Source organism: Hyla sarda, chromosome 2 (genome assembly GCF_029499605.1).
Source record: "Hyla sarda isolate aHylSar1 chromosome 2, aHylSar1.hap1, whole genome shotgun sequence".
NCBI classification, from domain to species: domain Eukaryota; kingdom Metazoa; phylum Chordata; class Amphibia; order Anura; family Hylidae; genus Hyla; species Hyla sarda.
Genome location: NC_079190.1, coordinates 387693732 through 387712640, shown reverse-complemented (window position 1 = coordinate 387712640; position 18909 = coordinate 387693732). Strand labels below are relative to the sequence as shown.

At 43.9% G+C, this 18909-nt stretch overlaps 1 protein-coding gene across 2 annotated transcripts in view; it reads left to right on the top strand.

Annotated features, from left to right (window-relative positions):
• Window positions 1-18909, top strand: part of MBTPS2 (membrane bound transcription factor peptidase, site 2) — a 76251-nt gene that overhangs the window by 18561 nt on the left and 38781 nt on the right. For both annotated transcript variants that reach the window (XR_008888973.1, XM_056558605.1), the window contains exons 4-6: window positions 1388-1491; window positions 4017-4144; window positions 12114-12232. Coding sequence is in view for 1 of the 2 variants with exons in the window: in XM_056558605.1 (XP_056414580.1) it covers window positions 1388-1491; window positions 4017-4144; window positions 12114-12232 (351 nt within the window). In the remaining variant the exon portion in view is untranslated. The remainder of the gene's footprint in view (window positions 1-1387; window positions 1492-4016; window positions 4145-12113; window positions 12233-18909) is intronic.

Genomic DNA, 18909 nt, shown 5'->3' with positions numbered 1-18909 from the left:
GGAAAAGGGAATTTCATTTAAAAGTTGAAAACAATTGTTTTGCGCGTGAGCCAGAGGAAGCGCTATATGCGCAAAACAATTGTCGCTCTTTCAGTGAACGCACCTGCATGTACGCTTGTTTACACATGTTGTTGGTGGAATAAAACGCAGCTGTGATTAAGTGGTAAGTGCCATCTATCGTTTATTTTCTGCTATTGGAAACTTATGAACTTGCTTCTCTGCTGTGAGATTGAGCACCCACGGAGTACATCCACCTAAATGTCTGTATCAGGATCACAGCATTCTCAATGTATGGGCATGGATAAAGTTGCGGCCGTGCCAGCCATACTTCTTACTTTGTTGAATTTTATATCTTTGTCAACCCCCATCAGCCCCAAGAAAGGTACAGTTTACTTTTATACTCTATCATTTATCCTCCTATAGCTATCTAATGGTGACAGATTTTCTTATAGAATCGAAAGCATTTTAATAGATCGGCCTTTTCCTGTTCCTCTTCCACCATTACACCCACCCTGGGCCATCAATTTAACCTAATTTAGTTGAAAAATATTTTTGGATTCTTTCTACTTCTCTCTGTTTCAATCTCTTCTTCCTTTGTGTTTATTTTTCTCTTTATAAGTTTTTATTGCATCTTCACGCCATCTAGTTTTTGTAGTTTAACGGGGTACTCCAGTGCTCCAGCGTGCTGAACATTTTCTTCAGAACGCTCGGAGCCGGAGGCCGTGATCGTGAAGTCACACCACGCACCTGCCATTCATGTCTATGGGAGGGGCATGACGTGACGTCATGACCACTGCCGCAGGAACCCGGTGTTTGTTTACATTCGCGGGGGACTCCAGCTCTGAGCCGAAGGCCGTGATCGTTACGTCATGCCACGCCCCCTCATGACCTCACACCACACCCCCTCCATTCATGTCTACGGGAGGAGCGTGTCGTGACATCACGACCACTGCCGCAGGAACCCGGCGTTTGTTTTAGAATGCAGAGTGCTGCAGGAGATTGCGGGGGACTCCAGCAGCGGGACCCCTGCGATCAGACATCTTATCCTCTACCCTTTGGATAGGGGATAAGATGTCTAGCAGTGGAGTACCCCTTTAAATGCTTTATTATTATTTATCGCATCTCTTACAGTTTTATTGAATCTCTTGAGGTATCTTAAAGTGAACAATTATTTGCTGTATTTTTTTAGGGGCCATATATATCTACACAATAACAAATCACACTGTCTCTGCATGATACTAAGAGATGGCAGTAACATATAATTAGCTTCCTATCTAAGTGCAGCCTATGCCCGTCCATTTGTCTGTGCAGCTGCCAGTACATGGTATGTGTTGGTCTGTCTGTGGAGCTCATGTTTTATATTTTGTCTCTATGCCAACTTGAACAGGTGCCTGGTGTAAACCTGCCCATCAGCCAGCTGACATACTTTTTCTCCGCAATCCTCATCAGTGGTGTCATACACGAGGTCGGGCACGGAGTGGCAGCCGTCAGGTAATGCGATCTTCATCTTTTTTATGTCTGGCAGGAATGAAGCTGCATTTTGTATTCACATGAATATTTAAGTGGTATAACTGGACAGCAGTGAATAAAGGCTGAAATATTTATACCCTACCTGGACGTGCTGTATAGAAGCCGTCACGAATCTGATGATCCTCCATTATGATATTCTAATCAGCCTTTATGTTCAGACGTTACTTTAATATGCTGCTGGTTTGACGGAATATGATCTGTCAGAAATATCAAATGGAGACTCCATGGAAAACCTGAGTATCCCATTGCAAGTTTGGTCAATAGGCGCATGAAAGCACAGAGTGGCACCAGCACTTTCTCCATAGGATAATGTAGGCAAGATGGCTCTTCCTTGCCCTGAAGTTAGGTAAATAAATGCATTTTTTTTTTTGCTTTTTGATAAGGCAGTGTTGTGTGGCAAATGAAGGAGTTGTCCCATCAGGGATCCTCTTATCTATATGATATGCAGTGTAAAAGAAGACAAGACCGGAGCACTCACCAGGTAAACTCGATAGATGAATCTTTATTGCAGTGAAAAGTATAACAAGTAAAACTCTGTAACAGTGTGGAGCGGACGCATTAGCGTACACCGGGCGACAGCAGCCGTGAAACATTTAACAAGTATAACAAATAAAACTCTGTAACAGTGTGGAGCGGACGCATTAGCGTACACCGGGCGACAGCAGCCGTGAAACATTTAACAAGTATAACAAATAAAACTCTGTAACAGTGTGGAGCGTACGCATTATTGTACACCAGGCGACCGCAACAGTGAAACATTATAACAAATATAACAAATAAAACTCTGTAGCAGTGTGGAGCGGAGGCATTATTGTACACCAGGCGACAGCAATCGTGAAACATGTTAACAAGTATAACAAATAAAACTCTGTAGCAGTGTGGAGCGGAGGCATTAGCATACACCGCATGACAGCAGCCATGAAACGTATAACAAAACTCTGTAGCAGTGTGGAGCGGAGGCATTAGCGTACACCGGGCGACAGCCGCTGTTTCACTACTGCTGTCGCCCGGTGCGCGCTAATGCCTCCACTCCACACTGCTATAGAGTTTTACTTGTTATACTCTTCACTGCAATAAAGATTCATCTAGCACGTTTACCTGGTGAGTGCTCTGGACTTGTCTTCTTTACACTATATATCATGTCGGAACTTCCATTCATTAGTGTAGCACTGCCTGTCTTGATATTTTGCCACCCTTTTACTCTCCGTATCCACAAGACTACATACACTTTCAAAACCCGTGCCGGGAATCTGTGTTCTTTTGCTATATGTCCTCTTCTTTATAAAGAATAGGACATATAACAAAAGAACTCAGATTCCCGGCACTGGTTTTAAATGTGTATGTAGTCTTGTGGATACGGAGAGTAAAAGGGTGGCAAAATATCAAGACAGGCAGTGCTACACTAATGAATGGAAGTACCGATATGATATATAGTGTAAAGAAGACAAGTCCAGAGCACTCACCAGGTAAACTTGATAAATCTTTATTGCAGTGAAGAGTATAACAAGTAAAACTTTATAGCAGTATGGAGCGGAGACATTAGCGTGCACCAGGCAACAGTGCGGAGGCATTAGTGTACACCGGGTGACAGCAGCCGTTTCACGGCTGCTGTCACCCCGTGCACGCTAATGCCTCCGCTCCACGCTGCTACAGAGTTTAACTTTTTTTTACCTGGTGAGGGCTCTGGACTTGTCTTCTCTACACTATATAACTACACTATCAAACTGTGTGAGAGAAAAAATAGAGGGATTTTCCCACAGCGACCAATCACAGCTCCGCTAACAAGCTGTGGTAAAGTGAAAGCTGAACTGTGATTGATTGCTGTGGGAAAATCCCTCTTTTTTTTCTCTCACAGTTTGATAAATCTGGGCCTCTGAAATCCTCGACACTTTGTCACGTAAGGATATGTTCACATAGGACTGAAATGCTGCAGGTGTGCTGAAGATTTGTTGCAAAAATGTTGACTTCTCCGTTGAAGCTAATCTGGAAAATCTGCAACAAATCTGCAGCATTTGGGTATGTTTGCACGTACTGTATATGCTATGGATTTTATGCTGCAGATTTGATCACGGACTTGCCTGCATAAAATCTGCAGCATGTATAGCTCATCATATACAGTATGTGTGAACATACCCTTTCAGAGAGACATTGGGGGCAGTTTATCAGTAGTTCAGATTCTGCGCTGGGTTAGTAGTTTTCCCAGTTGATGCGCAAAATTTATGTTACACACATCACTTCATAAATTTGCACAGATGACAGGAAGCCTCTGGATAGTAAAAGAGTGAAAAGCTCATACACATTTATATGCCAGTTGGTCACTGGAGTACATTTGCGCAAAAAATATCAAGGCAAGTGATAAGTGACGTCTTTTTCGTCGTATTTTTATTATTATTTTTATTATTATTCCGTCTTCTTCATTGTATTATTATTATAATTTTTTTTTTTTATTATGGTGAAGATGTATTGCATTTATTTTGTATCCACAGGGAAACTGTGCGATTTAATGGCTTTGGCATGTTCATGTTTGTGGTGTATCCCGGGGCTTTTGTCGATCTTTTCACCACTCACCTCCAGCTGGTTTCACCTGTTCAGCAGTTGCGGATATTTTGCGCAGGTGAGTGACCTTCTTTGCCTTTTCAGAAGGCATTAATGGCATTTGGGATGATGCACATGCTCTTCTGGGGAGTGAGGATGTGGAATTCCTCTATAATAATCGGAGGGGACATATTTCATATTCATGCCCTCTTGACGCTATAACCCATTCTGACAACACAGTGAGCTTCCTAGATGAAAAGAAATTCTTCTGCTCAGTCACAGCAGGAGTTATTTATTTATTTTTAAATAATTTGGTATGTGGGGTATTCGCCTTCTAATGCACATTTGCTTTCCTATACACCCAGTATACATGTAGGGCAGAGTCATTCCATGTCTGGATTACAACATATATGTTGTAATAGATAGGCAGGCGTCTCTCTGAATTCCAAAAACGTCACATTAAAGGGGTACTCCGCTGGAAAACTTTTTTTTTTTTTTTTTTTAAATCAACTGATGCCAGAAAGTTAAACAGATTTGTAAATTACTTCTATTTAAAAATCTTAATCCTTCCAGTATTTATCTGCTGCTTTATGCTCAGCAGGAAGATTTCTTTTTGAATTTCCTTTCTGTCTGAACACAGTGCTCTCTGCTGACACCTGTGTCCATTTTAGGAACTCTCCAGAGTAGGAGTACCGTATATACTAGAGTATAAGCCGAGTTTTTTGTGCTGAAAACACCCCCCTCGGCTTATACTCGAGCGAACTCTCCACCCTTAGTGGTCTTCAACCTGCGGAACTCCAGATGTTTCAAAACTACAACTCCCAGCATGCCCGGACAGCCATCGGCTGTCCGGGCATGCTGGGAGTTGTAGTTTTGAAACATCTGGAGGTTCGCAGGTTGAAGACCACTGCCCGGGCCTTCGTCATCATCCAGCCCCCCCATCCCCCCTTTAGTTTTCTACTCTCCTCCGCTCGGCGGGACGTTCGGGTGAGCTGGTCCGGGACATCTGTGCTGCAGGACCGTCCGGTGGCAAGGGATAGTCGTTCCGGGCTGTCCATCTTCACCAGGGGGGGGGGCTTCTTCTTCGCGCCCGGAATAATGACGTTGCCTTGATGACGACGCACAGGGACGTTGCGTCCCTGTGCGTCGTCGTCAAGGCAACGTCATTATTCCGGGACCAGGCGCGAAGGACGGAGAAGAGGCCCCCCAGGTGAAGATGGACAGCCCGGAACGACTATCCCTCCCCACCGAACGGTCCTGCAGCACAGATGGCCCGTACCAGCTCACCCGAACGTCCTGCCGAGCGTAGGTGAGTACAAAACTAAAGGGGGATGGGGGGCTGGATGATGACGAAGGCCCGGGCAGTGGTCTTCAACCTGCAGACCTCCAGATGTTTCAAAACTACAACTCCCAGCATACCCGGACAGCTGATGGCTGTCCGGGCATGCTGGGAGTTGTAGCTTTGGAACATCTGGAGGTCCGCAGGTTGAAGACCACTGTTAAATCGGACATTGACAAGCGGTGATGATGAAGGGGGTGGTGTGGGATGATGACAGGGTAATGATGAAGGGGGGGATGATGACAGATGATGATGATGATGATGACTGTGTTAATGACGGGGGTCTGGATGATGACAGGCGGGATTATTTATTTCCCACTCTAGGCTTATACTCGAGTCAATAACTTTATTTTTTATTTTTTTTTCTTCCTGGGTTTTTGGGGTGAAATTAGGGGCCTCGGCTTATATTCGGGTCAGCTTATACTAGAGTATATGGTAAATCCTGCCAGGCCAGCTGGAGTCCAAAGTCTGTGCAAGCGATGAGGGGAAATGTGCTCTGGACAAGTAGGGAGACACCTAGTGGAAGCTTTTTTAATGACAAATTAAACATAAAAACTTTAGAAATCAGAAATATTTTTTATTTACCATTAGGAGTTCAGTAAAAATAAAATAAAAAATTAGGACGAAGAATAGGGAAGAACATTTATCATTGTTGCTTTGGTAAACAAATTCCGAAGGCATTTTTTTTTTTTGCTTTAGTTTTGCTTATGTGCGACATGTTTATCATACATATCACAGGGGGTTGATAAATTTAGAGCACATAAGCAAAACAAAAAATTTTTGGCGACTTCTTAAATTTGCTCACTTATCAGAGCTTTGAACTCCATGTCGATAAGCAAAACCTGGAGCACACTTGCGACTTTTTGTAAGGGCTTTGCGACTTTCGCACATCATAAATTCGTGACCACTGCAAAGTGAAAATTGAAATTTGCTTAGGTAAGGCTGTTTGTAACTTGATAAATGTCCCCCTACCCCCATGATTTTGCACACAACAAAACAGGCAAAAAATTTAAGCAGACCAAAATGAGTGGGTGTGTTGGATATGATGCATCAATAGAAGTCAATGGGTCAGTCTAGATTTAGGCTAGGTGCTGCAACTAGTATGTATGTATGTCATGGGATCATTTGGTCGTACAGCATCAGCCACCGATACTCACTGATTTAAAGGGGTATTCCAGGTTTATACATCTTATCCTCTATCCAAAGGATAGGGGATAAGATGTATGATCGCAGGGGTCCTGCCGCTGGGGACTCCCACGATCTCTGTGCAGCCCCCGGCATTTTGTGCCAGACGCTGCTTACGAAACGGGGACGTGATGTCACTGTCATGCCTCCCCTAGTGACACCACGCCCCTCCATTCATGTCTATGTTTTTAGGATAGGGGATAAGATGTATAAACCCGGAATACCCCTATAAGGTGGTTGCAGCATCGGATGCCTGTTCAAGATAAGCAGCATGGGGCGTGACCATTTTAAATCTGTGAGCAGCCGTGGTGCCGACCCTGACGAGTGACTAGCCTGCTGCCGGCACTGACGTCATGCCAAGGAGCGAAGCAGGCGGACATTACTAGTCAGTGCCGCTTGGAGGACACCACTCATCAGGGTCCCTGCACCTGAGTCTGTAGGAGCGCATCAAGGAACACAGGCCAGGTAAGAAATGCAATGGCACAAAGGGAGAAGGGTAGAGGAAATCATGTGTGGTAAAGGGGGAAGAATTGAAATTGCTCAGGGTGGATAAAGGAGCAAATGAAGTGGAACAGTGGGGGAGGGGTGATGTGCACAGGGGGTGAAAAAAGGGGCAATGAAATGGCACGGGAGGATCAAGGGGAGGAAAGATGTGGTATAGGAGATGACAAAGGGGAGGAGGATGAAATGGCATAGGGGGGGGAAGGGGCGGTAAATTGCACAGGGCAGATCAAGGGGTGGGGGGAAATGGGGTGAATAAATTGCCACAGGGAGGATCAATTTGGGGTAATGAAATGGCATAGGGGGAATGAAGAGGTGGAGGAAATAGCACAGGGGTAGGATGAAATGGCACAGAGGTTAATGAAGCAGGGAATGAAATGGCACAGAGGATGATGGAGGGGGGGATGAAATGGCACAGGGAATGAGAGGGGGCAGATGAAATGGCCCAGGCGATGATGGGGGATGGGGATGAAATGGCACAGGCGATGATGGGGGAGGGGGATGAAATGGCACAGGCGATGATGGGGGAGGGGGATGAAATGGCACAGGCGGTGATGAGGGGGGGATGAAATGGCACAGGGGATGATGGAGGGGGGATGAAATGGCACAGGGGATGATGGAGGGGGGATGAAATGGCACAGGGGATGATAGGGGGGGATGAAATGGCACAGGGGGGATGAAGGGGAGGGGAATGAAATGGCACAGAGGGATAATAAAGTGGGGAATGAAATGGCATAGGGGCTGATGAAGGGGGGGGGATAAAATGGCACAGAGGGTGATTGGGGGATGAAATGGCACAGGGGATGATAGGGGGCAGATGAAATGGCACAGGCGATGATGGGGGGGGGGATGAAATGGCACAGGGGATGATAGGGAGGGGGATGAAATGGCACAGGCGATGATGGGGGATGAAATGGCACAGGGGATGATGGGGGGGGGGGATGAAATGGCACAGGGGATGATGGGGGGGGGATGAAATGGCACAGGGGATGATGGGGGGGATGAAATGGAACAGGGGATGATGGGGGGGGGATGAAATGGCACAGGGGATGATGGGGGGGGGGATGAAATGGCACAGGGGATGATGGGGAGGGATGAAATGGCACAGGGGATGATGGGGGGGATGAAATGGCACAGGGGATGATGGGGAGGGATGAAATGGCACAGGGGATGATGGGGGGGATGAAATGGCACAGGGGGGATGAAGGGGAGGGCAATGAAATGTCACAGAGGGATAATAAAGGGGGGAATGAAATGGCATAGGGGCTGATGAAGGGGGGGATAAAATGGCACAGAGGGTGATTTGGGGATGAAATGGCACAGGGGATGAGGGGGGGGGGGTGAAATGGCATAGGGGATGATGGGGGGGATGAAATGGCACAGGGGATGATGGGGGGGGGGGGATGAAATGGCACAGGCTAATGGGGGGGGAAGGGATGAAATGGCACAGGGGGGATGAAGGGGAGGGAATGAAATGGCACAGAGGGATAATAAAGGGGGAGGGTGAAATGGCACAGGGGTGATTGGGGGATTAAATGGCACAGGGGGGTGATGAGGGGGGAAATAAAATGGCACTGGGGGGGTGATGAAGGGGGAAATGAAATGGCACAGGGCGGTAGTCACAATTCTACTGCTTATACTGGAATTGCATTGCGTTGTAGAACAAGCAGTGCGCAGTTGGTGGTATGGCGAGGAGTGTGTCACCAGACTGTCTAAAGATGATGTCACAAACATGATAAGTTTGGAAAGCTCTGGTCTTGATATATGATTCTATATAACTTTCAAAGATAGAATCTTATGAACTCTACAGATCCTAAAATCAAGATGTTAATGCGATCCCCTCTTGAATGCCATCAGCTTTTTTTTTCCAGATGTCAATCAAGAGTGATGGGGAGGAGTTTGGGAAGGGTAGCTGCCAACAAATGAATGATGGCAAACATAGCGGTGCCTAACCCTATTCTCCCAACTCCTGTCTAGTAGTGTCAATATGGCGGAGAGCGGGGATCAAAACTGCTGACAAGATTACTTTAAAGGGCTTTATCCATGAACCTACAAAATGCTAAACAGATGCACAAATAAAAAATGTTTATGTCCATCTATTTTTGAGACTGCGCTATTGAAATATCATTTAATTGCCCACCATGTGTCCCGTGGCAATGCATTTTGGTGGTCTTGCATGTGCAGTGGTGTTTCAGTCGTCTGTCATACATACTGATGCTTCTAGGTATATGTAAGAACCCCTAGGGGGGAAATGTCACTGCAGATGGGAGCGGGGGAATTTGTTCAATGCTCTAAGAGAATTTTTAGTCAACTGATTCAGGAAGGTATTATTCTTTTAGCTATGCTCAATTATGGCCACTAGGTGGCATACTAACTCCGTACCGAAGAAAGTGAGGATCTGTCATATTTTAGTAATACTGTAATGGACTGCTGATATGCAGATTGCCATATTTTAGGGGCCCGTGTTAACTAATTCCTTATTCTTTGCTTTGTGCCATATATATATATATATATATATATATATATATATATATATATATATATATATATATATATTATATAACTCAACGTGTATGTATGTATGTATGTGTGTATGTTCCAGCATCACGTCCAAACAGCTAAAGATATTAACATGAAACTTGGCACACATGTTACTTATATGTCAACAACAAACATGGGATAGGTGATTTAACCCTTACTCACCCCCATTTGCCAGGGGCGGGGTTATTGTTTAAAGTCCCATACAAGTCTATGGGAAATATATGTTACTGCATGACTTTAAAACGGCAGGAGATATTTCAATAATACTTGGTCACATGTTACTTATATGTCTACTTAAAATATAGGATAGTTAATTTAACCCTTCACTACCCCCATTTGTGAGGGCTGGGATTTTTGTTTAAAGTCCCATGCAAATCAATGGGAAATGTATGTTCCCACATAACTTCCGTGCGGCTGGAGATATTTCAATACCTGGTACACATATTACAGGTCGGCATGGGAGGTCGAGATAGGAGGACGGGATAGGAGGTCGGGATATGGGGTTGGGATATGACCACAATATATGAGGATGGAATATGAAGTCAAAAGCTTCCTCTGTTGGTTTTCCTCCATAACAAGGATTAGGAAGGAAAAACCGGGCAGCGCCGGGTACTATGCTAGTGTATATATGTGTGTGTGTGTGTGTGTGTATATATATATATATATATATATATATATATATATATATATATATATAAATTTATTTGTGTGTGTGTATGTATGTTAACTTCCAAATGGCTGGAGATATATTAATGAAAATTGGTGCAAGTTACTTACCGTATTTATCGGGGTATACCACGCACCGGCCTATAACACGCACCCTCATTATACCAAGGATATTTGGGTAAAAAAAGTTTTTTACCCAAATATCCTTGGTAAAATGAGGGTGCGTGTGTGCATGCGTATACCCCGATGCACCCCCAGGAAAGGCAGGGGGAGAGGGGCCGTCGCTGCCCGCTTCTCTCCCCCTGCCTTTCCTGGGGTCTAGAGCCCTGCTGCTTCCGCTTCTCTCCCGCTGGCTATCTGCGCCGCTGCCCGTTCTCTCCCCCTGACTATCGGTGCCGCCGCCCCATTGCCGGCGCCGATAGCCAGGGGGAGAGAAGCGGCTCCGGCAATGGGGCAGCGGCGCCGTTAGCCAGGGGGAGAGAAGGGGCAGCGGCACCCAATGCTGGCGCCGCTACCCCGTTACCTCCCCCATCCCCGGGTATATAATTACCTGTTGCCGGGGTCATTGAACTGCAGCAGCCTATCGGCGTATAACACGCAGGTAGACTTTAGGCTAAAAATTTTAGCCTAAAAAGTGTGTGTTATATGCAGATAAATACGGTATATATCAAATAAAAATATAGTAAAGTTTAATGTTCAATTAACCCTAACCCACCACCTTATTCAAGAGTGGGTGCAAATCTATGGGTCTTCCGGTACATCTCCTCACCTGAAGGGGAGTTGGGTTTACGGGAGATGAGATTGGGATATGAGGACAACAGCTTCATTGTTGCTTTTCCTCTCCCACAAGGTTTAGGTAGGAAGACCGGGCAGGTACTCTGCTACTATGATAACGATCTATACTATGTGCCTGCTTCAAATGGGAAATACTTAGTCTCCTCTCTTACAAGGGTACTCCATTGGAAAACATTTTCTTTTAAATCAACTGGTGCCAGAAAGTTAAACAGATTTGTAAATGACTTCTATTAAAAAATCCCAATCCTTCCACTACTTATCAGCTGTTATATAATACACAGGAAGTTCTTTTCTTTTTTAATTTCCTTTCTGTCTGACCACAGTGCTCTCTACTGACACCTCTGTCCATGTCAGGAACTGTCAAGAGCAGGAGAAAATCCCCATAGCAAACCTTTTTTTGCTCTGGACAGTTCCTGACGTGGATAGAGGTGTCAGCAGAGAGCACTGTGGTCAGACAGAAAGGAAATTCAAAAAGAAAAGAATTTCCTGTGTGTTATACAACAGCTGATAAGTACTGGAAGGATTGGGATTTTTTAATAGAAGTCATTTACAAATCTGTTTAACTTCCTGGCACCAGTCGATTTAAAAGGAAATGTTTTCCAGTGGAGTACCCCTTTTAACTTCCCCTACTTCTCAAGGGTTTGTTTTGCAATGTTTCCCATGTATGGCTTGAACTATTAGGTTTACAAGGCAAATAAAAGTTTAGGAACCTTCTTATTTATTAGTATTTATTTATATACGGTTGGTGATAGGACTGCATATTCCAGTGTTTCCCAACCAGTGTGCCTCCAGCTGTTGCAAAACTACAACTCCCAGCATGCCCAGACAGCCAAAGGCTGTCCGGGCATGCTGGGAGTTGTAGTTTTGCAACAGCTGGAGGCACACTGGTTGGGAAACACTAGCATAGTCCTACATGTTTTATGATGTGCACAGATAATTTTTCTTTTAAATAAATTCCCTCTGTATATAACTTTTTTTTTTTTTTTTTTTTTTTTCATTTTTCTTGTTGCATCTGTTATAGGAGTCTGGCACAATTTTATTCTCGGCCTCCTGGGCATCTTGATATTGTTTCCACTCCCAGCAATTCTTTATCCATTTTACTATACGAGTGTTGGGGCCCTTGTAACAGAAGTTTCAGAGGTAAGTACATTTATACCCATGTTTTATGACATCCTGTGAACAGTAGATTCTGAAGCTCCCAGCAGGGCCCTGAGGCCCCAGAGCCATTGAGTAGTAGTGGTTCATTACCTGTAAAACCATCATAATAGCAGGTATTGGAAGAAAATGTGGACGAATTTTGGCGCTGCAACTCTGGATATTAAGAAAGTCAGGAACACATCCGCATTCCTTTCAGAGGCTTTATTGTGAATACATAAGCTACGCGTTTCTGGTCCGAACCGGACCCTTCGTCAGGCAAGGTATATCATATACCTTGCCTGATGAAGAGTCCGGTTCGGACCAGAAACGCGTAGCTTATGTATTCACAATAAAGCCTCTGAAAGGAATGCGGATGTGTTCCTGATTTTCTTAATATCCAGAGTTCCAGCGCCAAAATTCGTCCACATTTTCTTCCAATACCTGCTATTACGCTACACTGGGACAGCGTGTCTGCTACCAGAGGACTGAGGCTGCGGACCTGGGAATTGTTACCATACCACACTTTTTAGGTGTTGTGCCCTGAGCGCAATGCCCTCCGGTGAGTTTAACCTTGAATACGTGTAAACTCAATTTTTAAACGTTCTTCACTAGGGGCGCAATTTCCCTCTTTCTTTTTTCCTCTCTCTTTATGTAAAACCATCATGGCAGCTGGAATTGAATGGATGCTGTAGGTCAGTTTTTCATAGTTAAAATGTTTTTTCACTGTAGATATTTATCGGGTCCATTTTTTATGCCTGATCAGTGAGGGATCCAACTACCAAGAGGACTTCCAGCCATCCCTAGTTCTCAGTATATAGTTGGCCCCTAAAGGGTTACTTCACTGGAAAATTTTTTGTTTAAATCAACTGGTGCCAGAAAGTTAAACAGATTTGTAAATGACTTCTATTAAAAAAATCTTAATCCTTCCAGTATTTATCAGCTGCTGTTATGATCCACAAGAAGTTATTTTCTTTTTGAATTTCCTTTTTGTCTGACCACAGTGCTCTCTGCTGACACCTCTGTCCATTTTAAGAACTGTCCAGAGTAGGAGCAAATCCTCATAGAAAACCTATCCTGCTTTGGACAGTTCCTAAAATGGACAGAGGTGTCAGCAGAGAGCACTGTGGTCAGGCAGAAAGGAAATTCTATAGGAAAATAACTTCCTATGGATCATAACAGCAGCTGATAAGTACTGGAAGGATTAAGATTTTTTAATAGAAGTAATTTACAAATCTGTTTAACTTTCTAGAACCAGTTGATAAAAAAAAATTTTTCCAGGGGAGTACCCCTTTAAAGGGGCAGTCATTTTTCATTAACAGTCTATGGGAGGTATGAAAACAGCATGCGCTCACTTGAGTGATCTTTCTTGTATGTACAGCTAGAGTATTTAAAGGGGGTACTCTGGCCCTAAGATATCTTATCAGATAAGATGTCTGATCACGGGGGTCCCGCCCGTAGTTGTGACCCTAAAGACATGGAGCGAACATTGCTCTGTGCAGCTACCACAGGTGGGTGTCTGCAGGAGAGATTGCGGGGGGTCACCAACGGCCGGACCCCGCAAAATCAGACATCTTTACCCCCCTATCCTTTGGATAGGGGATAAGATGTCATAGGGCCAATGTACCCCTTTAACCTTCAGTGGAAGAAAGTCTTCTGTAGATAAATAAGGCTATGCTCACACGACCATTAGAGGCTCTGTTTATAACCTCCAATGCCAGTTCTGTCATATTTGACAGAAAGAATAGAGCGCATTCTGTGTGCTATTCTTCTTTCCATGACCCTGTACACCATTATTAGTCAGTGATGTTGAAGGTCATTCCTTGACAGATCTGACACTCCATCATTGTCACTTTCCTGCTCTTATGACAGGGCAGAACAACTGAAAGCTTGATGGTGGTGTGAACAGAGAGAGACCAATGGATGGATGTAATGGCCTGCAGCATATTATCATAGCTTCATTCTTTAACATCGTAATTCTGTAGACGTGACAATTTGTACGTCTACAAAAATTCTAATTATATGGCAAGAAACTTAAGAATTCTGCAGAATATTCACGTAAAGATCAAAAAGAAAAACTGTTTGTTGCCACTATCTGTGGTGTACGCCTCTTAAGGGTGTATGCACATGTACGGTATCCTGGACATATTTGATGCGCTAGATTTAAAGCTGCAGATTTTATGCTGTAGATTTTAATGTAAACTAAATACAGCATCAAATCTGCAGCTTCAAATCCTGCGCATCAAATGTGTGCAAGATACTGTATATGAGAATAGACCCTAAGGGTAGGGTCACACGTGCTGTATTCTGCTGCATATTTTCCTACCCATTGAAGTCAATGGGTTGCAAAATCAGCTGCAGAAAAATACAGAAAATTTGCTGTGTGTGTAAAAATTCATGTGCTGTGTTTTTCTGCGGATTTGCTGCTGTGTATTTTCCTAACCATTGGAGTTACTGGGTAGCAAAATTAGCCGCGCATTGACTTCAATGGGTAGAAAAATATGCAGCAGCAAATATTCCTAGGAGTATTCCAGTGCTAGCATTAAAATGACATGGTGCTGGGCTCTAGAAAAAAAAAAGCTATACTTGCCTAGCTCTGGTCCCCTGAAGCTCTTGTTCAGTCTGCTTCCAAGACAAGCGCTTTTTGCAGGTCCTGACCAATCAACCAATCACTAGGGAGGCGACATACCACTGTTGCCGGTAATTGGCTGAGCCAGCAGATCCTGTACTAAGCGCTCGTCTTGAAAGCAGGAAGAAGACAAAAGATTGTGGACCAAACGGGAGCTTCGGAGGACCAGGAGTAGGTAAGTATGGCTGTGTTATGTTTTACACTACCGCAGAAATACCCCCAAATCTGGCACATCTATGGCTGCCCTGTGTAACTGACATCTGCACCAGCATGGAGCTAGCGTAGATTTCAGCTAAAACATATGCATGCTTGTAGGTGAAAGTTTTCGTAAAATCTCTGGGTATTGGAGGCCACACCCCTTTCAATGAAGCCCCGCTCACTTGACACTAAGTCCCAACCACTTGTCGAGTGAGCTGTAAAGTTGTTGTAATTTTTATTTATTAATTTTAATTTGTTTTTTTTTATTTGCAACTTTTTTATACATGAATCCAAACGTACTGGGTAGAGATGAGCGAACTTACAGTAAATTCGATTCGTCACGAACTTCTCGGCTCGGCAGTTGATAGCTTATCCTGCATAAATTAGTTCAGCTTTCAGGTGCTCCGGTGGGCTGGAAAAGGTGGATACAGTCCTAGGAAAGAGTCTCCTAGGACTGTATCCACCTTTTCCAGCCCATGGAAGCACCTGAAAGCTGAACTCATTTATGCAGGATAAGTTATCAACTGCCGAGCCGAGAAGTTCGTGACGAATCAAATTTACTGTAAATTCGCTCATCTGTAGTACTGGGTTCATAAAGTCCCCAGTAGTATTTTGGTTAGTATTTTTACCAAAACACAGAAAAAGATGCAAATCTTTCCATTGTAGTTTTCTCTGAGTCAGTTCCATTCCTGGGTTTCTATAAAATTACTGACGAAAATACTACCCAGCCTAAAAGTCGCATTAGTACCTAATCAAACAGGCATATATACACGCAATAAGAGTGAATGAAGGGGTAAAATAGAGAAATTAAACACATAACATAGCTGAAAGCTGTAGTATTCAGCCAAAAATGAGGTGCCTTCCTTTTCTTATTTCAACTCCTTAGAACTGATTGGATATCAACTACCTGACTCTTTTGTGTTTGTAGAGATAAGCCGCCGCCAGAGCTGTTCTGGCAGTGGCTTGCCACCCCTCTCCCCATTCAGACACAAACATTTTTGTCCATGTTAAATATTCATGTGCCTAGGAGAAACCAGAGAGTTAGCTGTCGACTAAATGAAAGTGAAACCAACAGCTACTAAAGGTGTATGGGTAACTTTTTCTACTAGACCAGTTGTCTCCAAACTGTGGACCTCCAGATGTTGCAAAATGACATCTCCCAGCATGCCCAGACAGCCAATGGCTGGGCGTTGTAGTTTTGTAACCTCTGAAGGGCCCCAGTTTGGAGACCATTATACTAGACTATGAGGAAAGCTCGCATTTTATCTCCAGTACCCTAGCAATGAATATCATTGTGGATATGACAGCCTGCCAAATATTTATACAGATTGGGAGAGATTCATCAAAACCTGTCCAGAGGAAACGTTGCCCGTAGCAACCAATCAGATCGCTTCTTTCACTTTGCAGAGGCCTTGTTTAAAATGAAAGAAGGGAGCTGATTGGTTGCTAGGGGCAACTGGGCAACGTTTCCTCTGGACAGGTTTTGATAAATCTCCCCTTATTGTCGTCGGACTATAAGAAGCACCACAATAAAATCAGTGAATTAGAAAATATGATTTGCAGCCACATTACAGACTTACCTAGTAGTGTTTGGCAGTAGTCCACAACTAGGACTGCACCGATTAATCAATCTAACCCAGTGTTTCCCAACCAGTGTGCCTCCAGCTGTTGCAAAACTACAACTCCCAGCATGCCCAGACAGCCTTTGGCTGTCTGGGCATGCTGGGAGTTGTAGTTTTGCAACAGCTGGAGGCACACTGGTTGGGAAACACTAATCTAATCGGTTAAAATACATTTCTATTATTGATTTGTCGCTTTCTCGGCCATTAGGGGTGTTACCTACAACCAATAGTATACCTTTTAGTTCTACCTCTTTTCCTGCCTCAGTCTGCCCCTACATATCCCCCTCAGCCTCCCCTTACCCTCTGTGTGCCTTTTTTTTTAAAGACACTGCAGGCTTGTTACCACTGCGGCCTACCTTTAAAGGGGTACTTAAATCAACTGGTGCCAGAAAGTTAGAGATTTGTAAATTACTTCTATTAAAAAATCTTAATCCTTCCAGTACTTATTAGCTGCTGAATTCTAGAGAGGAAATTATTTTCTTTTTGGACCACGGTGCTCTCTGCTGACATCTCTGTCCATTTTAGGAACTGTCCAGAGCAGCATATGTTTTCTATGGGGGTTTTCTTCTACTCTGGAAAGGTCTTAAAATGGACAGAGGTGTCAGCAGAGAGCAATGTGGTCATGATGTCAGCAGAGAGCTCTGTGTTCCAAAAAGAAAATAATTTCCTCTGTAGTATTCAGTAGCTAATAAGCACTGGAAGGATTAAGATAGTTTATTAGAAGTAATTTACAAATCTCTTTAACTTTCTGGCACCAGTTGATAAAAAAAATAAAATTCCATCGGAGTACCCCTTCAAGCACGGACACCACAGCCTGGAGTCCGATACCAGCACCATCACTGAGTGTTGCCTCCTTGTCCTCGGTGCCTCCAGTCACAATAAGCCTTTGGTCCTGGCACCTGCCAGAAGCTCCATTCCCGATTCTCCCGGCATTGACAGATTTTACTGGTTCAGGGAGAACGGCCATCTCTAAGGTCAGTGAACCGCACCTTCTTCCCTGCATCGAGGCTCCGGCTCATAATTTATCCCTTCAGGTGATGTCCCACTTATTGCTCCCCTGTTAACCCTTCAGATACTATCCCCTCTTTTTCTCCCCTGTTAATCCTTCAAAACACTATCAAAGTAATCGAAGAAATAATCGGCAAACTAATCGGCTATGACAATAATCCTTGGTTACAGACCTTTCCCCAACCCAGTCCTCAAAGACCACCAACAGTCCTGAATTTGTACTTTGTTTTCCTATTCTTTTCCAATGGAGTAGCTGGAAAAAAACCAATAATGTTGGTGGGCCTAGAGGACTGGGTTGGGAGCGACTGCCATAGACCTCTTAGGAAGTCTAAAATGAGTCTGCAAATGTTTTTTCTGATTTTCTGTTGTTTAAATGTGGGGGCTTCTTATAGTCCCATGACGATCTGTAAAAATAAATGCCAGGCTTTGGTATCCACAATAACACTCACTGAATATTTCTTATCTGACATTGTCCTGTTTATTACTAAATAAGGAAATAAATGGCTCAGCTCTTGGTTCGCATATATATATATATATATATATATATATATATATATATATCTCAACATGAAACTTGGCACACATGTTACTTATATGTCAACAACAAACATAGGATATGTGATTTAACCCTTACTCACCCCCATTTGCCAGGGGCGGGGCTTATGTTTAAAGTCCCATACAAGTCTATGGGAAATATATGTTACTGCATAACTTCCAAACGGCTGGAGATATTTCGATTATACTTGGTCACATGTTACTTATATGTCCACTTAAAATATAGGATAGTTAATTTAACCCTTAACTACCCCCATTTGAGAGGCTCAGGGTTTTTTTGTTTTTTTTTAAGTCCCATGCAAATCAATGGGAAATGTATGTTCCCATATCATTTCCGTTAGGCTGGAGCTATTTCATTACCTGGTACACATATTACGAGTCAGGATATGAGGATGGGATAGGAGGATGGGATAGGAGGATGGGATAGGAGGATGGGATAGGAGGTCGGGATAGTAGGACAAGATAGGAGGACGGGATAGGAGGTCGGGATAGGAGGACGGGATTGGAGGTCAAGGACGGGATAGCAGGATGAGATAGGAGGTCGGAATAGGAGGTCTGAATAGGAGGTCGGGATAGGAGGTCGGGCATATGAAATCAAAAGCTTCCTCCTTTGTTTATTTTCCTACCCAAAAAGGATTAGGAAGGAAAAACCGGGCAACGCCGGGTACTCA